At 35.2% G+C, this 23,040-nt stretch overlaps 1 protein-coding gene across 1 annotated transcript in view; it reads right to left on the reverse strand.

Moving 5' to 3' along the window:
* The window catches only part of dync1i2a (dynein, cytoplasmic 1, intermediate chain 2a), a 39,223-nt gene extending 19,794 nt beyond the window's left edge, over positions 1 to 19,429 (reverse strand). The window contains exons 1-6 of the mRNA XM_051119080.1: positions 19,330 to 19,429; positions 17,017 to 17,127; positions 15,218 to 15,363; positions 13,821 to 13,911; positions 10,022 to 10,075; positions 7,071 to 7,186 (exon numbers count right to left, since the gene is read on the reverse strand). Coding sequence (XP_050975037.1) covers positions 7,071 to 7,186; positions 10,022 to 10,075; positions 13,821 to 13,911; positions 15,218 to 15,363; positions 17,017 to 17,123 — 514 coding nt within the window. The 5' untranslated portion in view covers positions 17,124 to 17,127; positions 19,330 to 19,429. The remainder of the gene's footprint in view (positions 1 to 7,070; positions 7,187 to 10,021; positions 10,076 to 13,820; positions 13,912 to 15,217; positions 15,364 to 17,016; positions 17,128 to 19,329) is intronic.
* Between the last annotated feature and the right edge of the window lie 3,611 nt (positions 19,430 to 23,040).

Consider the following 23,040-nt stretch of genomic DNA (forward strand, 5'->3'; position numbering starts at 1 on the left):
GGCCATCTCGCCGTGCCGGGCCCGTACTCAGCAAGGAGAGAGGAGAGAAGGTTAAAATCTTTCCTTTCAAGGGCCTCAATCAGGCTCGGAGGAAAACAGTAATCAGTGTCTTTCAGTCCGGGGCCCGAACGCAGCGCGGCCCTTTCTCCGCCAGCCAGACCCGAGCAATCAACCTGCCAGGCATTAGCAGCGGAAAGACAATCTGAAAATAAGGGGTGTAATGCACCTGCCAGCAAAAATGCCCATTTGGAGAAAAGCAAGTGATCCTGGTGACCCCACAGAGGGGAGGAGAGAGAGAGAAAGAGAGGGAGAAAAACATTTAACAGAATTCACCCTGATGGCAGATCCCCTTCCCATCGACACCTCATCTCAAAGCAGCAGCAATTATAGCTTTTGTATCCCTCAAGAAATAAAAGCTTTTTGCGGGGGGAGGGCGTAAGCAGAGAGAGAAAGAGAGCGGCCAGTAATCGGCAGGCTTTGTCAAAGGACAATGTATTAATGCAAGCGCCCCATGGGGTCAGAGGTTGTTCGAGAACAAGACTAATGCTCTTTGATGTCCTCTGCAGGTGCACCGAGTCCGTCGGACGCCCACAGAAAAGGAGACGCGGAGAGACCTCTGAACGCCGACTTCCACGTTTGTGCTTGTCAAAGAGGCCCGAGCCAACCTCGGCTCTGTGAATGCGACTCCGGGACTTCTGCGCCACTCAATGAATGGCTTGTTCGCCGTGGGCTTTACAGCTGGAAAACAAAACAAAGAGATGTGCGCCGCTCTTCAGGTCGCATCCTCTTCTAGAGAGGAAGTTCCGTTGAACAGATCGATAAAGATCAATGTTCAGCGCCGCTTCTGGGCCATCACAGGCCCATTCAGATGCTGGATTTCAATGTTCAAAAACACCTCTAAAGCCCAAAAATGCTGTCCTAAGGTGAGGCACCAATGTTCTGCACATTTTCAAGGCTAAAATCCAGTTACTTCACCAGGAATCCACAAGACTTGGTATTCTGGGTAGATTTCGCAACCGGTTCAGAAATCAGCATGTTGACCAACAGATACTGTGGTATGCGAAAGTTTGGGAACCCCTTGAGAATCTGTGAAAATTTGAATAATTTTAACAAAATTAGAAAGATGATACAAAATGCATGTTATTTTTATTTAGTACTGTCCTGAGTAAGATATTTTACATAAAAGATGTTTGCATATAGTCCACAAGACTAACAATAGCTAAAACTATTAAAATAACCCCCTTTAAAAGTTTGGGAACCCTTGGTTCTTAAAACTGTGTGTGGTTACCTGGATGATCTATGACTGTTCATTTTGTTTTGTGATGGTTTTTCATGAGTCCCTTGTTTGTTCTGAATAGACTGAGCACTGTTCTTCCGAAAAATCCTCCAGGTCCTACATATTTGTCAGTTTTTTTCAGCATCTTTTGCATATTTGAACCCTTTCCCAGGGGGTGAAAACTTTTGAACAATGACATTTTTTCTTATTTTGTTGAAATATCATTTTTTCCATTTAGTACTGCCCTTCGGAAGCAACAGAAGATACTTGCATGTTTCCCAGAAGACAAATTAAGTACAATTTACCTTGATCTTCAAATTCAAAAAGTTTCCACCCCCGACTCTTAATGCATCGTGTTTCTTTCTGGAGCACCAGTGAATGTTTGAACCTTTTTTGATAGCTGTGTTTGAGTCCCTCAAATGTCCTTAGTGTGAAAAGATGGATCTCAAAAATCATAGTCACTGCTGGAAAGGGTTCAAATATGCAAAAGATGCTGGAAAACTGAAGAATCTGCAGGACCTGGAGGATTTTTCTAAAGAACAGTGCTCAGTTTAACTGTTTAGAACAAATAAGGAACTCATGAAAAACCATCACAAAACAAAACAAACAAACAAAAAAAAAGATCATCCAGGTAACCACACATAGTATTAAGAACCAAGGGTTTCCAAACTTTATTTATTGTAATAATTTCAGCTATTTTTTTTTACATGTTTTTACATGTAAACATCTTTTATGTAAAATATCTTACTGAGGACAGTACTAAATAAAAAAATAACATGCATTTTGTATGATCTCTCTTATTTTGTTAAAATTATTCACATTTTCACAGATTCTGCAAGGGGTTCTCAAACTTTTGCATGCCACTGTAACTGATTGTTTTAAATGTGACTTTGGTGTGTTATACATTGCATACATTACATTTGTTAAAATGTATCTACAGTTACTACACTTAGCAAGCAATTGAAAAGAATGATACAATTTATGTCCCGTTATTTTTTTGTGAAGGTATTACACACAAATACACATCTAATGCTCCAAAATGCTGTCTTAGGTGTGGTTAAAAGTACCATTGTTTGGCTAGTGTTCACAGGCAAAATCCAGGCAACAGGAATGGATTTCCCCAAGCAGATTCTGGGTTCAACTTCTACTCCATCACTTTTTTGTGAAGGCATTACCAAATTAGTTCTGTCCCAAAAAGTTTGTGCAAAACACAGAGATAAAGTGAGCACAGCAGGGCTTTTTTATTATCCCTATAATCAATGTCGTAATTCCTGTGTCACAGACTGATCGCTGATGAACGATGAAATAAGTGTGTTTAGGAGATAATGGACAATAGTATTCATTTAGAGATGCATAGGTTTGTAAAGAGCTAGGCTGAGGGTTCCTCACTTCATAAGAGATGCTCTCCATATGAGAGGCTTCTTGTGATTAGCACGGGATATTAACCCTCCCACGAGCACAAGGGCGATTAAAACAATCACTTTTAATTCAATTTCACACTCTCACAACCCCTGGTGCTCCAGCAAGCAGAGCTGTGGATTGAGCAGCAATAAAATAGATTTCTGTGCACTAAAAAACTGATGGAAGAAGCAACTTTTCAAGACTTACCATTCACATCAGTTCAAGCAATGCACAGTGGCTATTACACTGTATGACGTGACAGACAACTAGTTTTGTCCAGTGCGTTTCTGTTCACACATCACTGATGCAAGTACGCATCCTGAAAATTTAAGGGAGTCACTTTGTTTATAGAATGCATTGGGTGTGTGAATGTAACCGTATCTAGCACTCTGAAACAGTACTGACACCTGTATGTCCTGCTGTGCTCAGTAACGGCCACACACCTCCTGACCTACACAGAGCTGAGCCTTCAACAGCCCCATAAGCCTCTTCACAACAAACCACTCCATCAGTGAGAAAGAGAGATGGAAAAACCTCCCAATGTCACCCAGAGTGATTTGTTATGGGCTGGAGGAGAGACAGGAGAGAGTGTGAGAGTTGATGAAATGATTATACAGTGGCAGGAAAGGAAGGAGCGATGGCGCGTGTGTGTTGAGGAGAGCTTTCGGACAGCCAGATAAAAATCTTGTTTAACAATTTTAATCTACTGTGGGATGGGGCAAAGTGATACAGAAGGTAAAAAAGTCTAGATATATATATTTTTTCAGCCTTTTGACAATATTTAAATCTATCTTGACATGGTGATATTTTTGCATTTGCTCTGAAATAGTATATTATATAATAATAGCTTAAAATATGTTTATTTTTTTATTTTTTTCCAGTTGTAGGTGATATATTTAATTATGTTCAGTGCTATTCTAAAATTTGGGGTTGGTAAGATTTTTGGTAACACTGTACAATAAGGTTCATTAGTTAACATTAGATGACTACTTTCATTAACATGAACTAAGAATGAACAATACTTCTACAGCATTTATTCATCATTTGCATTTACTAATGCATTATTAAAATCAAATTGTGCTTGTTAACATTAGTTAATGCGCTGTGAACTAACATTGACAAAGATGTATAAATACTGTAATAAACGTATTGTTCATTGTTTGTTCATTTTGGCAATCCTCAAATGCAAACTGTGTGTTTTGCCTCAGAGCAACCATACATTTGTGTTGTGTTTTGCTTTCTTTTTATTCTTTATTTATTCTTCATTCATTTATTAATTTATAATCATTAATCATTTAATGATTATATTATTCCATTTAATCATATAATCATTTATAATAATCACTATAGTCATGTATATATTCATTTTATTGATTCATTAATTGATTAGTCATTTATATTTTATTATAGTTGTTTTTTATATATTTTTTCCATTGTTGTTTAGTCTTATGACTGTGTAGCTTCAAGGGCTGTTTGTCTTCATGAATAAGAGATACAAGGTTTATACAAGGAATATGTATAGAAACTCAGGGTTTATGGGATGTTGTTGTGAATCAGTTTGGTATAATAATACTTGTTGGGTTTGAGTTCTTCAGACGAAGTCTGAGCATTGAGACATACGCAACTAGGACTCCTTTTTATCATCATTACTTCGTCTCCTGCTTCTGCTCTTCACTTTCATTGGCTTTTTCCTCAGTCAACTTCTTGGCTGATAGAAGACTGTTAATAGTGTTTTGGGTATTTTTGGGTACCAGACAAGGCCTCCTGTTAACAGGGTTTGGGTATTAGACTACTCTGCTGACGAGTTGTTCTGATACCGGACAAACCGATATTTTCTAAAAGGATCTGGTGTCCGGGGCTGGATCTTAACTGTCTCGGCATGGAGACAGCAATCTAACATAAGTTAATACATTAAGCAGCATTAACTAATAGAACCTTATTGTAAAGTGTTTTTTAATGTTTCTGAAAGTCTCTTCTGCTCACAAGGCTCCTTTTTTAAATCAAAAATTCAGTAATATTGTGAAATATTTTTACAATTTAAAATAACTGTTTTGTATTGTAATACATTTTAAAATGCTATTTATTCCTGTGATGGAAAGCTGATTTTTTAGCATCATACTCCAGTCTTCAGGGTCACATGATCCTTCAGAAATAATTCTGATATGCTGATTAGATGATCAAGAAACAGTTTCTAATATTAATGTAAAATACTACATTAATGCTTAATATTTTTGTGGAATCAATTAAGATTTTAAATGATTCTTTAATGAATAAATAAGTTCAAAAGAACATCAATTATTTTAAATACTAAAAAAGGAAATGTGATGTGGATATCAGTGAATATTTGAGATTTGAAATAAATTCATAGAAACTTTCCGATTCATTCTGTTTTGAAATTATAATAAATGAATCAAAGTTATACTTATTAGGCTACTTAAGTCAAAAGTGTATTAAAACACCCAAGGAATTTATTTACAATACAGACTTATATATATTATAAATTGTGATTATTTCACAGTACTAATGTGCTCCACATACTTCAACAGACTAGCATTTTTCTTTTCTATTTCATGCGGTCTTCGATCATTTCTAGAGTTAAATTGCTTTGTTTTCAGTCGTCATGATACAGAAACGTCATTGAAGATTTATTCCCTTAAAAGATCAGGAAGACTAAGAGGAAGAGAACTGAGAGATGAAAGATGAATTTTAATTTTAGACTGGCAGATGTCTCACTCAACGTTATTACTGTGATAAAATCAGTCCACATCCCACAGTTTCGATCATAGCTTTCTACTCTTTAGTCAGTTATTTATGAATGAAAAAGCTAACTGTGATTAAAACATGTTTTTTATTATCATTATTATTAAACATATTCTATGATGATCTCTGTTGTTTTTCCTCCTGTAAGAGAAAATAAGTTTACTGTATCAATTTGTAAAAACAGGCCTTGATAATAGCTGCATCCAATATCAGCCTATAATCAAAGCAAATGGCAATAAATTAAATTGTCCAATACTGATACAGTCACGATATCCCTAAAAATAGATCCCTAAAAAGCTTTCATTAAAACAACTCGTAATTATCTCCTGCACAAACATCAACAGAACAGACATCACAAAGACACACACACACACACACACACACAAAGCAGTGATCAAGTATATCTGACATGAGAGAGGGGTGGTCACAGACATGCACGAACGGCCACATAAAAGGGCTCAACTGCAATTACACAAATCCTGACCTGCCTTTGGACACACACTCTCATATCTCCACTAACCTACTGCTCATTTCCTGTGCCCCCTCTCGCTCCGTCTCTGTAAACGGATGTGAGTGTGTGTGTGAGTCAGTTTAATCTTGCCTTGACGTCTTATGTTTCTCGAGTCTCTGCAATTTTCCCTCAGCTTTCATCTCCATGTTCACTACGGTCAGATCATTTCCAAAAAGGGTTACACACTTCTGATCTCTTGCGCACACAGGCACATCTGAATAGCTCTCAGATCAGAGGCTTCTGCTGTAACTGCTGGTGCAAATGCAGTGCCACTCACTAACCTCCTCGTCCCCTGATTGACACGTGCCAGTCACGCTATGTGATGTTATGAGTTGCTTGTTTCTACTCTGACCTTCATCCTCTACTTATTTGGGAGCCTTTTTGCAATAAGCCAAACCCCCTTTGACAACATTTTGTACAATAAGTTCTATTCATATGAAGCTGATCTGAAGTAAGACGCTCATGTCAATCAACTATCGTGGGAGTGGCCTCTGTCTGTGTGATGCCACACCGACAGGCATCTGAGAACGGCTCGATTTGAAAAAGGGGATATTATTTTTACAGATTAATTAAAAACCACTACATGGATTTTTATCATAATAGGGTAGATTTGTACATACACTGCCAACACGCATTAATGTTCAAACAACATGTAAAAGTGAACTTTACATCTGATGACCCCTTTAAGTTTAGGTATTGGGTAGGATTAGGGATGTAGAATAAGGTCATGTAGAACAAGGCATTAACATGTGCTTAATTAGTACTAATAAATGGCTAATATTCTAGTAATATGCATGCTAATAAGCAACTAGTTAAGAGACTGTAAAATATAATAACTTTGTAAAAATATAATAATAATTAAACATTAATAACAGTAATTAACATTAATTAAACAGTATCATTTTTAAAAAAGCTGTTTTAATAAAAATGCTGGAATAGAAAATGTTGCTATGTTGCAATTCATGAAAGAAACAGAAAGAAAGTACTATGCAAGATACATCATGCATCTGTAACTCTGATATCTGAATTTATTTGCAACATTTAAAACTCTTGTATATACCATTAAATATTCTTGTAAATGATATCAGTCAGAATTCCTCTAGGTGTATGATCTCGACTTACCTTCTTTCTGCTCTGTCATGGTGGGCGTCTGTGTCTCCTTGGTGTAGGACACCACCTCTTTTGGAGGGAAATCCACATGGGTCACCTTCACCATGGCCAACTTCAGAGGACCACGTCTGGGAGAGCACACACACACACAAACACACACATAACCAATTATAAGAAGGAACAATGTCCACACTTTTCAACCATCTAAACATTTACAAACATGCTGCATCAAGTGGATGACAAACTGAGGCCACTTTTACACCTGGCAATATCTCTATCAGATGATCTGGTCACAAGTTGACATCTTTAAATACAGCACAGGTGTAAACATGTTTCATTAAGTCTTAGAAACACCGTGATCCAGTCACTCATACCACATTCATAGGTGGTCAGAAATGGACACATTTGACTAAATTTGATTCTTATAATCTTAAAAACCTTTTGATTATAAAAAGCTCTTAGTGCCCGATTGGTTTGCAGATAAATACCTATAAATTAACTTTAAATAAAAAACAATTAAAAATCATATTGCATGTTTACAATTTATTTATTAATTTAATCTACTTTTGACTAGTATTATAAACAAGCACCAGACTCACAAAAATCTCTCTCACATGTTCATACAAAAAAATTATGGGTTAAAAACAATGCAGCACTGGCTAAAATATGGACAAGCCCAACAACTGGGTTATTTTGATTCAGCAGCTGGGCAGTTTTATTTAACTCAACTATTGCTTAAAAATTACTATATTTCTTGCTTAAAATTAACATTTATTAATATGTTCAATAAATGAAAATGTATTAATAAGTTGAATAAATAATAGTGCTTTTGTAATTGCTTATTAATAAATGCTCACCTTTTGATTATTGCCAAAGCCTCTAGTAATTATGTGTCGGATTTTAACTTTACAACCTTTTGGATTCATTTTAAGCCAGCCATAAAGTAATTATTTATTAATTCTTGGTGTTTTTTTTTTTTTTTTTTTGTTTTTTTTTTCTGCTGTTTGTTTGTGCCTTTATTATGATAGGACAGTTCAGAGCTGACAGGAAATGAGGTGGGAGGGGGGAGGAGGATGATAAGCAATTTTTAGTTGAGTTAAATAAAACTACCCAGAAGGTTGGGTTAAACATTTAACCCAACCACTGGGTCAAAACAACCCATTCACTGGGTTTGTCTATTTTTTACCCAGCACTGGGTCGCGTTTAACCAAAATCCCTTTCAAAGAAAATCTGTTCACTTGGTGACTGTTCACTTGCAACACCTCCGGGCAGCTCATACATAACCAAGTCCTATCTAAATGAATGGGGGAATCCTGAAATCTCAAAAACAGCTCACTGAACTCTTAATTAAATTACATATTTCAAATCAGCAACAAAATCTGAAATAAACCGTCCCATGAATGTTGTTTCTTATGCTCAAATAGCATTTAAAAAGCTTATTTTTCAGGCTAGACCAGCCAATGCGCATGCGCAGCCATAACAGGCTTAAAGAAGAAGTCCACTTCCAGAACAACAATTTACTAGTAATTTACTCACCCCTTTGTCATCCAAGATGTTCTAGCTTTCTGTCTTCAGTCGTGACGAAATTCTGTTTTTTGAGGAAAGCATTTCAGGATTTTTCTGCATATAATGGGCTTCATTGGTGCCCCGATTTGAACTTTGAGGGCTCTTAACGATCCCAGCCGAGAAAAGAAGGGTCTTATCTAGCGAAAAAATCTGTCATTTTTTTTCCCGAAAAATAAAAATTTGTATACTTTTTAAGCACAAAAGCTCTGGGATGCGTGTCCACGATGCTATGAATTAGTAATGGATCGTTCTTGAACGATTCTTTCATTCATCTCGAGGAATGACTCATTCAGTCGTGCATGCGATCCGAACTTCCCATCATTACTACGAATCACGTGCAAGTTCATTGTCTGTGTACTGAGTATGGCAAAAAACTCCACCTTATTTTCTCCCACAACTTGAGAAGAGGACATCGTTGTACCTTTTTGTTTGTGAACAGCGTTTACAAACTTACTTGCACTTTCTTAGTTTTCACGTGTTTGCTTTGTAAACACTGGGTTTGTAGTTCCGCCTATGTTCAGCGTGACCTTTCAACTTGATTCAATAGTACATAGCGTTGTAAACGTGCATGCCAGAGCCTGTGCTACACAAGCTTTTGTGCTTAAAAATTGTATTAAAAAATATATATATTTTTTGAAAAAAAATGACAGATCATTTCACTAGATAAAACCCATCTTCCTCGGTTGGGATCCTCGGTTTAGAGCACTTAGAACCTGCATTTAAACTACATTTTGGAAGTTCAAAATCGGGGCACCAATGAAGTCCATTATATGGAGAAAAATCCTGAAATGCTTTCCTCAAAAAACATAATTTCTTTACGACTGAAGACAGAAAGACATGAACATCTTGGATGACGGGGGGGGGGGGGGGGGGGAGGGTGAATTGTTGTTCTGGAAGTGGAGTTCTCCTTTAAGACTGCACATGTGCATTGACTGGTCTAGCTTCAGGTTTCTATGGGATTCGGAGCTTGTTATGGTCACTTCAGTGACGCAATGACTTTGCCAATTAGCAACTGGCTCTTTCATTTAAATGGTGGGACTATTCCGCCATATTGCGCGCTGCAGTTTCTCCAATTCATAAACACAGGAGTGAACTGTCTTTGTATTTCTATAGTCCTTGGTTGAACTCAGCATTTGTTTAGTGTGGAGTGGATTTAAAAAGGCTTTAAATGTCTTGTGGAATTCTTGAAATCTGATAATGTTTACATTCAACTTTGTGTGATGTTTAAAACATCCGAACCAATATGCCTTGCTATCTTCCAGTTACTTTACAGTACAGCATGAATCATAGTATGAATCCCTCCTCAAGATCACCAACAATCACTCATGACTTCTTTCTCTTGAGGTTTGAAAGAGTGAAGCAGAAGTGAAGGAGAATGTGCAGAAAGTGTGCAGTACCCCAGCTCAGAGTGAAGCAGAAGAGTAGAGGGGTCACAGTCCCAGTGCAGAGTCCTGTTAGTGTAACAGCCACGAGACAGGGTTACAGACACAGAGAGAGACACAGCAAGACAGAGAGACTGTTATTTAAAAGGTGGTTAAAAACATAGTGTTATAGTAGAGCAGTTAGACACAAGAAAAAAGCTTCTATACACACACGAGACAAACACAATACAGAAACAGAACCAGATGTCCATGTGGAGCTCTGTTTCTAAAGGAAATCATCTGCTCTGATGGTCAGGAGACAACCACACTTTTCCAGTACAGGGTCAGACATGATCACCTGATGACAAATGTTTGAGAAAACCACACACACATACCACACATACATCATAGATTTAATTTTAATACAGAGAATTTTAAGTAAATACTAGAAAGCCAGTTTTATATGTCACCAGATACAGTGTTGTGTTTTATTTAGTCTCACTAAACGGCTAAAATGTTCAGCCAAAAAGCTGTCTGTCACCTAAATAAGTAAGCTATACACAGTGGTTTAAAAAACGTGCCACTGAGCTACAGTTACAACATGTGTAAATGTAGGGTTTTGTAACAGCTGGTTAGTTTTAGGTGTTTGAGACCTTTCTAAAGCAAACCGAACTCAAGAGCTCTGAGTACACTATTTTAAAGTGACATTTCATAGCAACCTTTACCCCTTTTGGGTCAAACAGGGTATTCAAGAAAAAAAATATGGCTAGACTTTATTGGGAATTATATGGTGAAAAACATCTATTTGGCCGTTTAAAAAAAGGCGGCATCAGCCAAAAAGGTTTTTTAAAGAATTACTAAAAAAAATCTAAAATACTCTATCTTCATAAAAATTATTCTCATTTTTGCAAATGAAGCTCGTGTATAATGTGTTCAGTTCAATGTAGAAACTAGTTGAGCACCAGAGCGCAGTCTGTTTCTCTGACTCTGATGTCCAGTTTGCTTTCTTCTGAAGACAGTGGTGCATGAAATAGCCTTCATCTCTGAAAACAACAACAGACTGATGCCTTTTTTGAGAAGTATGTTTCTTTTTCACTATTTCTGATAGAAAAAGGCATTCTATTGTGATTTCCACACTTCATTAACCCTCAAGTTGAGTTCTGGTCATTTTGACCTGGACATGACTGTCTTTTCCCAGGAAATACAAGTTAATGCTTTTGCATTGGGCTGAAACTTATTGACTTTTCTCACACAAGATATAACAACTTCTCCCCAAAGATTATAACTGTTAATTTAAACATTTATCGTTTTTAATTTTTGGGGTAAAAATAAATAAATAAACAACAAGCCTACCAAATATTGCTTATAAATATTTTGTTATGTTATATTACCAAATATATAAAATGCATATTCAATAATGTTTTTTTGTTTTTGTTTTTTTACACCAAAATTAGGTATCTAATGGTACAAATGAGGTACTTTCAGTGTAGGGTTAAGCAGCACTAACATTTAAAACCATGCTATTAAGAAAGGATCCTCAAACACCACATTTCATCACTAGAAGGATTTCCTCAGGTTTTAGAAGTGGAAAAAACACTGCTAAAAAATGGGACAGTGCCTTTAGAATTTTATAAAAGAAATGGATTTTTTTTTAAATATACAGTGGCATGCGAAAGTTTGGGAACCCCTTGCAGAATCTGTGAAAATGTGAATAATTTTAGCAAAAAAAAAAAAAAAGAGAGATTTTTTTTTAATTTTATTTAGTACTGTCCTGGGTAAGATATTTTGCATAAATGTTGTTTACATGTAGTCCACAAGACAAAAAAAATAGCTGAAATTATTAAAATAACCCCCTTCAAAAGTTTGGGAACCCTTGGTTCTTAATACTGTGTGTGGTTAACTGGATAAGTAAATTGTACTTAATTTGTCTTCCGGGAAACATGCAAGTACCTTCTGGTGCTTCCAAAGGGCAGTACTAAATGGAAAAAAAAATCAACAAAATAAGAAAAATTTGGACATCTTCATCCTGTTCAAAAGTTTTCACCCCCCGGCTCCTAATGCACCGTGTTTCTCTCTGGACTATCAGTCAATGTTTGAACTTTTTTGTATGACCTCTCACATTTTCACAGATTCCACAAGGGGTTCCCGAGCTTTCGTATGCCACTGTAATGTAGTTATTTCAAATGGTGATAGTACAAAATTTGACTACATTTTTTTTTAATATAAAGTCCTCATGAAAATCAAATAAATGCTATTTTGGTGAACAGAAAACAGTACCTTTCTTAACAGCTCAAATACTATAAATGAAAAAATTATAATGACAACACCAAGTAAAAACCACTGAAACAAGCAATCCAGTTTCAATTCCAAACGCAACTTTAAAATATTATCATTAATCTCATGCTATAGTGTGATTATGTTTACAAAATAAAATGAACTTATGAAATTGTTTTTCTGTCATTTTCAATATGAATAAAAGATGATTTCTGGTGCATATTAAAAAGGCAAAGAAATCCTAACATATCATGACACTGAACCGCCCAACATCAGCGGAAGCACAACCTGAGGCTGTGTGTGGTCATGAGTGCATTAAGTGGGAGTATGACTGTGATGAGGGAAAATGTGTGTGTGTGTGTGCAGCTTGTAACATGACCTGCGTGTGTGTAGGAAGCAGTGAAGCGGTGCGGGATATGAGTGGACACGGAGCCCCGGGGGCATCTGTGAGTGTGTGTATGAGAGTTTCTGCGGTAATCAGGGGTTAAACACTCCCTACAGCAGCTCTACACTGCTCCCACAGGTCTTATTGTGAGCTAAAATTCACTCTAATTCTATAAGGTTTCTATATTCATATTGTTTTACTAGCTGCAGAAAAGTTGAGCCTTGGGGCTCATGTAGATGATGCAGGTTCAATTCTAGTCAGAGTCCCAATTTTTTGCCTGCTAGAATCTGCTAGTGATAATGCAGATTTAATGTAGGGATGAGCAACATTATAGACAAAAAAAAAAATTAAAAATGTAGTAAGACTGAACTATTCTCAATATTCTGGGATGATGTATTTTTACAGGACAAAACCCGGAAACAATTTTAGCATTTCCAGTTACATCTTTTCCAAGTCAATGACTTTTTTTGAATAGGTTTTTGGTTAATTGCCTGAAATAAGGTCAGTGGTTCATACAAGATCAAGATTTTGATCAAGAGACTGCTGTGTTGTCTATTTATAGATAACATTTAGCTTTTTACTTCTGTCAATTGTATTTAGGCTTCAAAATGTTGTGTTCATTTATTAACGTTACCATGATAACAATCGACTTGGTCACAGAGCTTGTTTTCTGCTATAATTCAAAAGCCAATGAAAATAATCTATTGTGTTTTTCTTGAGGGAATCAGGGTGATGCAAATTTCCACTACTGAGCTCTATACAATTTTGTTAGATTGCATTCTGGGATAACCTTCACCATAGATGCAATTCTGCTTTAGAATATGGCTCAGAAAGCATCATCATCACTCCGGAACAGCCTTTGCATTAAGAATGCATCTGAGATGCTGTAAAACACAGACAATCTGGGCAACTCACTATGTGTTAGAACAGAGCTAAGGGGGTTTTCCAGCAATAAATTCTCTTTTAGCTACAGTTGAAACTGGCTAATAACAGAGATTTATTCAGAAGAACCTTTCCCTACCTGCTCAGACACGCAAACAGACACAAAAATACATCAACACTTTCACTGGCGGTTTGTCCTTCAAGGAATGCTAAGCCACAAACCTCTTCAGTGCCAATCAGATCAGACCTGCCACATTCTCTTTAGAGAGAGAATGAGTGTAAGAGAGAGATTACCTTGGCCCAGTGGCACCATCTCCTGAGTCTTGGCTCCCTGCCTCACTTGGAGTGCCTGCAGATTTGGCCGTGGGAGACATGGGTGTAGGAACTGGGTGTAGAAAGAAAGAGATGAACACACTTTCATCTACATTCATTGCCCTTCAAAACATTTGTACAATTCAGTCACACTTAAATCCTGAATGTTACTGCATTATATACATAATGCTAGTGCCTTGTGCACTAAAATGCTGCTGTTTTGATGATTTTTAGCAGATGTGCACTACCAGTCAAAAATTTTTTGAACAGTAAGATTTTAATGTGTTTTAAAGAACTTTCTTCTGCTCACCAAGCCTGTATTTATTTGATCCAAAGTACAGCAAAAACAGTACAATTCTGAAATATTTTTACTACTTAAAATAATGGCTTTCTATTTGAATATTTTAAAAAATTTACTTTATTCATGTGATTTCAAAGCTGAATTTTAGCATCACTACTCCAGTCATATGATCCTTCAGAAATTATTCCAATATTCTGATTTGCTGCTCAAAAACATGTCTTTATTATCACTTTTAATCAATTTAAAGCATCCTTGCTAAATAAATGCATTTATTTCTATAATTACATATACATATAAACAGTAATTTAAAACATATTTCAAAATGTTTTTGCTGTGCTTTGTATTAAATAAACGCAGGCCTGGTGAGCAGAAGAGACTTTTGACTGGTAGTACATGTAAATTACTGGTTAAAAGTTTTGTGGAATATTACTATAATTTCAGTTACAATTTCAGTACAGTTTTTAAATGTAATTTATTTCTGTGATGAAAAAGCTGAAATTATTTCAGCCTTCAGTGTCACATGAATCAGTGTAATAAATCAAATTTGCTCATTTAGTGCTCATTAATTATTAAAGACAATTCCTAAAAAAACATTTAAAAAATCTGAATTATTCTAAACATTTAGCTAGCAATATATATATATATATATATATATACACACATATTTATTTATTTATTTATTTATTTATTTAGGGGCCAAGATTGTCAACAATTTTAGCTCATTTTAATAATAATGTTACTTGAAATTACAAAGTTCAGATATAAAATATGTTGATAAATACTAAATCTAAGCTTAGTGTTGGACGAAATTTGCTGCCCACCATCAAAACTACTGTGGTGCACTTCTGCCCCCTTGTGTTCAATCAATATAGCACACCACACTGGGTTTCCATTTGTTGGTACCACTCTCAAAGGAACTTGTGCTGTTGAATATCAGTTTAAATTCTGGTCCACATAACATATATTGACTTAGACAAAAAGGCTCATCTTACCGATGTAAAAAGATCAGTTTGATATTTTAGGGCAGAAGTCTGGCGGACACTACAGTGGACGTGGCTCAGGTGTTGAGGTGACTTACCCACAGGTACGTCTGATGTGATGCCCATACTCTGTAGCAGAGCCTCAGCCTCTCTGCGCTTTTTCTCCAGGTCTGAATCATCCTGCAGTGGAACAGCGTCCTTCTTCAGCTCAGCCTGACACAAACAAAACAGAGTGAAACAAACACTTCATCAAAAAAACCTAACTTTCTATTGTTCCCAAAGAACAAAAACCAGCAATCTGACTCTATTTACTTCCACCAGGAACCCTCCTACCGCATTTACTCAATTTTGACACAAATTGTAGTGTTGACTGCATTCATCAAGCTCAACCACTCAACCCTGTTACTAAAGTTATTGTAAGAAAAATGATCAAACATTTATAGCTGCTTTAATTTATAGGAAAAGTAAATGTATCAGTAACTGGAAACTAACACTGTCTAACCAACAAGGCCTTTGCCAAAGTCTAACAAATAAAAAAAAACAAACCTCACATGAAAATAACAGAAAACAAAACTAAGCTTATATCATAAAAGCAAATATTACATTTGACCTCCTAAGTTTGATAGAACCTACTGGCCATTTGTAGAAAAAGAAAAAAAAAATTTGTTTGTTTTACAGTAATCTCAACATCTAAATATTTCCAATAGTTTTTAAACATGTTTCCACAACAATCTGTATATTTTATATTGATCTTAACAACCACAATTAAAAAAAAAAAAATACATATTGAAAAAAAATGAATTAAAGATGAATTATGATAATTGTCAGTACTGTGACAAATTTAAATCTATCCACCTAAAAGCACTTGGAAAGAAAGTTAGAATTTTTCCTACATTAATCATGTATATAAAAATACTTTATTTATCATACTAAAGACGCTGCACTGTATATTTTACAGACACACTAACAGTCAAAAGTTTTTGAACAGTAAGATTTTTAATGTTTTTTAAAGAAGTCTCTTCTGCTCACCAAGCCTGCATTTATTTGACCCAAAATACAACGAAAACAGTACAATTTTGTAATATTTTTACCATTTAAAATAACAGTTTTTAAATTCAATATTCTTTCAAATGCAATTTATTTCTGTGATTTAGCATCATTACGCCTGTCACATGATTCTCCAGTCAAATGACTGATTATTATTATTATGCTGAGTAGAATTTTTTCAGGTTTCTTTGATGAATAGAAAGTTCAGAAGAACAGCATTTATCTGAAATAGAAATCTTTGGTAACATTATAAATGTATTTATCATCATTCCTGATCAATTTAAAACATCCTTGCTAAATAAAATTATTAACCCGCCACCCCACCAAAAAAAATCATACTGACTCCTAGCTTTTGAATGGTGTAGTGTATAATGTTACAAACGCTTTAAATGCTGATATATGGATCTCTATATTCATCAAAAAATCTATTCAACTGTTTCAAATATTGGTAATAATAATAATAAAAATGTTTCTTGAGCAGTAAATCAGAATATTAGAATGATTTCTGACAGATCATGTGACACCGAAGACTGGCGTAATGATGCTGAAAATGTATCTTTGATCACGGGAATAAATTGTATTTTAAAATATATTCAAACATAAAGCAGTTATCTTAAATAATAAAAATATTTCACACTATTACTGCTTTTGATGTATTTTGGATCAAATAAATGCAGGCTTGATAAGCAGAGGAGAATTCTTTAAAAAAAACATTAAAAAAAAAACTTTTGACTGGCAGTACACATCTCAAAGCAACAGATCTCTGGCATGTTGGATAGTACTGACTGGCATATAGTGGAACTCAACCTGGTGTATAAAAACAAGTGAAAAAAGTATGGCATGTTTTCACCTCTTTTTCTTGCGTTCCTCTTCCTTTCTCTTCTTCTCCTCTCTTATCTGAGCCAAGCGCTGTTTCTTTCGCTCAAGCTCAGCTTTCAGCTCACTTTTATCCGACATGATGCTTCACAAAACACACAAAGACAAAACACAAGTTAGTGTCAGGAAGCCAGAATGTGGTCATGTAGGGTTTTCTAGGCTTTTTTTTTCTGTTAAACTCTGTGAAGCTGCTTTGACAATCTGGCTTGACTTAATATAGTGAGAATATGAGTTCAACTCAAGGAGAAAATATAATAGACTACAGACTATGTATTAAATAGCAGATGTCATTCTGTATCTCAGGATGATGTGTCATATTAAGATAATTAAATGCTTAGTTTTATTATCAAAGCTCTGTAGTTTTTATAATGGGGGCAGAACATACAATGCAATGCAATACAATGGTGATCATGATTTTTTCCAAATAATGTATGGATAATCAAGTAAACTAAAGTTGCTTTAGTTCAGTAAGTGTTAAAATTTTACCAACGATATACAAGTTATTCCTATGTTTAATTTATTAAAATCAGTAAAGATTTCACAGCAAAAAGGCAGTTTTACAATTACATTAAAAGCTTTTTTATTTTCTAAAAAAGTATAAACTACCAATCAAACAGCAGAAGGCATGTATTAAGGTTGTGTACAACAGGTTTTTCAGCAAAGTTTAGATCATGTTGATAATAAGGGCTTTAGAAATTTGCATATCCAATATGATACAGTAGGCTTTACAAGGTAAGATATCTGAAAAGTCAGAAGCACCTGTCATTAATAATATATCAGCTCATACAATAAACATTGATCAGCATAATCTGCAGTCTTTCACGTTGATTTGAATAAAATCAACTGCTGAATGATAAAACGTAATTAGTAAATGTATAAAAAAAAGATGTTTAACTTGCATAAAAAAAAAAAAGATCAAACCACTTACATTACATAAATAAATGTTATTAGGCTCTCCTATCAACACCCATTACTGCAGCACACACAACCTTATATCTATTTACACTCTCAGCAGATAGTAAACCATATTCAGAGAACCATAAACTGCTGCAGGAAAGAGAGAGACCCTCTTCACCTGGTCTCAGGACCCCATTCACTGCCGCCTGTCTGTCGGCCCGTCTCAGCCTCTTTAGACAGATTAACAGGATCAGTTCAAGAGTCACATTTGTGTCTCTGCACACTGTTCTAATCTGTCTTTTGTGCGCCGCAGCACCTGACTCTCTCGACAGAGCACACTCTCTACAGCACTTAATGACCAAATTAAAACATGCACTTGAAAAACAAAGAGGAAACGGCCTCGTTTAGTCCAGTAATCTTTCACTGAGGATTACAGAACAGAATTATCATTCACTCCAACATTCTCTGCCATCTGCATGAGCCCTGACACATCACACCAAAACTCGTGATCTTAGGAGGAGTTCATATCACAATATAACCACTGTTAAACTGAACATTTCAAAATAGCGTAGCACTTTATTTTAGTCACGTCCTATCGGATCCAGAGGGCAACAAATACTGCAGGATGTTTTCTCAAAACTACATTTTTCTTTCTCATGACTTGAACGGATGTTTTGTGATTTTAAGTGGATATATTAAGTAATTTCTCCTCAAGTTCACCTAGGTGTCATTGATCTTTTTAAATATGAATGTTCTGGATTTTGATTCTAATTTCTAATCTAATATTTAAAACTTCTGTTTGTGAAATGTTTCCCTATAAAATGTGTTGTTTTTTTTTTATCTTTCTTTGAAATCAATTACTTGCGTGATTTGAAAGTCTAAATACGGTGTAGATTTGTGAGACAAAAACAAAAACACAGAGACACAGAGCCGTCTTTCAGCAACTCATGGGGTCATCAGATGATGTTTTTCTGTTAAAACACTACAAAACACACACACAGCACATTCGTAAAGACAAATAACCTATTTCAAGTCTGTATATAAGTTACTTCTCTGACACTGACAGCAGAAACATTCACTCTAATTCACCGTAAATCGGATTTAACGGATTTTATCTTTTAAAGAGATTAACTTCTGGCCTCTCATAGCAAAACAACCAGAGGAACAGCATACAAACAAACAAACAAATACATACATACATACATATTCACAGAAGAGTTTAATGCGTTATCGCTATCTGATTCATTCACAGTAGCACCGCAGTAGAAACGTACCGCTGGACACCACCCAACACATAAAAAGTGATATACTGAAGGTAAAACAGTTCACTCGTGTCATAAACATACTACTGAAATGTTTTCTCTAATCTGAAAACATGTTGTGAACAGACCTGAGGGTGTTTATTGCCTGCAGAAAGCGCTGCTTTTGTTGCACTGCTCAGTTTCCGGGTGCGCGGATGCAGAGGCGCGTCTGACGGGTGCCGTGGAGGACCAAACTAACCGAATGTCAAAAACGCGATTGTTTTCTCAAAGTAAACAACAAAAATTACCGTTAATTGTTTTTGTAAACTTGTTGCTTTAGCAGTGTTGGGAAATGTAATAGGTTACAGATTACAAGTTACTTGATTTAAAATGTAATAAGTAGTGTAACTTTTCAATTACTTTATTAAAGTAATGTAACTTATTACTTTTAATTACTTTTTGATTACTTTTCAAAATTTCTAATATTTTCAACTGTTCATCATTTTGAAACATTTAAACCAGGCAGAGTTAACCTTACAGTAGCTCTCAACACTGATTACTGTCAGACCTTCAAAATCCTTTATGAATTGAATTAAGATTATAATAAGTAAGGGATAATATACATCTTTATTTTGCGATAACAACTGGCTGAATGTACATTATCTCACTTATTACACAGCTGCTTGATAGATTATTTAGTTGTTTCGTGTCAAAATTATTAGACACAAAACACTGATCTGAGTTGAAATATTTGAATGCAAAGCTTCCATGAAGAAATCAGTTGCTAGCAAACCGCAAGTTCAAACTAGACATTTTAGGGACACAGTGCAGTCATACCACTTTTCTTACACAACATTTCACCACATAAATAATTAAGTAGTAGTACTAGTTTGTTAGTTATCTTATAATCCATTACAATGTACCAAAAAAAAAAAATTGGCAGCAGCTGCGTTTGTATGAAACAATAGAGCAAGTCCACGATGCCAGGATGACAGAATTAAGAAATTGTACTGATAATACTGAATTAAGTTTTAATATTTTATTAGCTAATCAAACGCAAAGCTTCCGCCAAGAAAAATTATCAAGCATATAGCACTGACTTAAGTTGCCCCAAAAGAGTCTGAGCTGTGTAATAATTTAATTTAAAGCACAGCCACCACAAATTCAGACTTTTTTATTTGTTTATTTATTTTTTGGGGCTTTTTATGCCTTTTATTGTGACAGGACAGTAGAGAGATGACAGGAAAGAGCTGTGAGGAGAGAGAGGGGAGCGGGATCCGCAAAGGACGTCGAGACGGGAATCGAACTCGGGTCACCGTGAGCGCTGTTGTGTTATATGTCATAACAAGATCATAACATAAATAACATCATAACAAGAAATAGTTTAATAGCTATGATACTGGGTTTGAAATCAAATGTTTGCATAGTTATGACAGAAAACACCAGCATCTAACAATGCCTTGGAAAAAACTATCTTAAAAAATAAAGTTTATGCATAATCCCAAATAGGAAAAAAAAACAGTTATCGAATAAGCATGTGTCCTATTCTGTGTCCTGAACTCCTGAAACATTGGTGTCTCATTTTAGAGCAGTCAGTGCAATTTAAAAGAAGTCAATTGAATCTGTAAGTGGGGGTGGGTGTGTGAAAATATTCAGATGTAATTTCCTTTGTAATCACTGGCATTTTTCAAAAGTAACTGTAATTTAATTACATATTTTTTCTCAGTAACTGTAACTAATTACAATTTTATTTATTTTGTAATTAAATTACGTAATTCCGTTACATGTAACTAGTTACTCCCCAACACTGTGCTTTAGTTATTACTTTCTCGATTATTAGCTTCCCTATGGATATAATAATGACTGAACATTTTAATTAGGATGACATAATGTAGGGTAGAGTAGGGGGGAAACGCCCCACTTAAGGATTGTGTAATTTTTTTGTGAAACAAAAGTTAAATGTGTTCAGAAAAGTTATCATGGTTTTAGTGACAATGACATAAATTATAAACAAAGTATGAAAAATGTCCAAAGTTTAACTGCTTACTGGCTTGCTAACTAGCTACCTAATGCTAACTTGAGGTAATTTTTAAATATAAAATCCAAATATTTTTATTCAATGTACCAGCTAGTTAGAATTAGATAGAAAAACAAAGGATTTGATGTTCAGAACAGAGTAATTATAGTAATCTTAGCCCACTTAGCTGGGAGTGTTTTACCCATGGTTTTACCCCACTGACTATATTTGAGAAAAAAAACATTATGTCATTCTGAAAATATAATTATATTTTATTAAATAACACATACTCCCTATCTACAGGCCCTACTGTTCTCATATCATATATAACTGTGAAGTTCTACAAAACAACAAGCTTTAAAACACTTTTTTTATTCTGTTGACAATTAGATCATTTACTTTGAAATCCATGTTTTCTGTGGTACAGTGTAAGCTTCATGGTGAATACCTCTACATCTATGTCAGTGTAGTCCATAGTTACAATAAAACGTATCTTAATTTCATCTTGTGGTTATTTTGCACGTTTTACCCCATGGGGGTGTTTTCCCCCACTCTACCCTACACTAAAAGGAACTAAAACAGACTGCAATATACTTCCTATAAGCTGTATCTCAAATCAAACAAATGCACAGCAGCATTTGAACATATTTTAAAATAAAATAAAATGCCTATAAGCTAAGCTAACTAATATGATTTAGGCCTATTTGGGCCATTCTATAGAATTGGTGTAAACTGCTGTTGCACAACCAAAAACACATTTAAAAAGCAGTAAATTATTCAAATCTTAGATGTTTACAAAGATTATTTTATTATCTATTGAACCCCGCAATACTATTTAAAATATCAGTAAGCTTAATATATATCAACTCTGTCACACCACTTCCTGTCCAGCAGAGGGAAACAGAGAGCACAAGGCCACAACATCCTCCTGATTTCCTGTTCATAATTAGCTCAATGATATCACCTGTGCCTGGCTTGCTAGAACAAGTGTGTATTTAAGACCTGCGTTAGTTTGTAACTTTGCTCAGTCTATAAGTTCTTCTGTCTGACACATTTTGATGAATGCATGTTCTCTTGGGATCCGTGCTTGGATTATTTAGAAGAACTTTTACCCAGATCTTGACCTGCATGTTTGAGAACTATTTTGTTATTGGATAATGCCTGCAAGTCTGTTTGGATCTTTACCTTCCTCAGTCCAGCTTTTGATGCATGATTTGTTGTGTATATCCAATAAGGACTTTAAGTAAAGACTAATTGTTCTCCTCAAATCCTGTCTCTTGTGACTCTCTGCAAATTTGGGTCCACACTGTTCTATAGCATAGTGGTTAACGCTCTGAGCTTCTATCAACACACTTTGGGTTCAAATCCTGGCAATGACAAAATCGTCATTTATTGGGTACTTTCATTTGGGAGGTGGCTGTCCCAAAACCTCACCCCAAATGTTAACTTATGAAAAAAATTAAAATAATTTTAGCCTTTTATTCCATTTTCACAAAATAGTTCACACAATTATTTATTTTATATTTTCCTTATAACTTATGAAACTTTATGCAAATGGCTGAGACTTTTTGAGATAAAATATGTGTGTAACTTAAGAAATGTTACTACCAAACACCTTTTTTTCTTCAATTAAGCACACTTTTTGGGAGCTATTCCATAATATTTAGTTTCGTATGTGTACAACTGTTCATAACTGTGCTAGCTAACCATGTGCTGATTAGCATCTTTGAGCTAGCTTCAAAAGTTTCTAAAATTGTCACTAACAAAACAGTCACGACAAAAGGTAATGTCAAATCCTTTATTTGGAGGAAATAAACAAACTTTTAGTACAGTTATGCACATT

Source organism: Labeo rohita, chromosome 9 (genome assembly GCF_022985175.1).
Source record: "Labeo rohita strain BAU-BD-2019 chromosome 9, IGBB_LRoh.1.0, whole genome shotgun sequence".
NCBI lineage: Eukaryota > Metazoa > Chordata > Actinopteri > Cypriniformes > Cyprinidae > Labeo > Labeo rohita.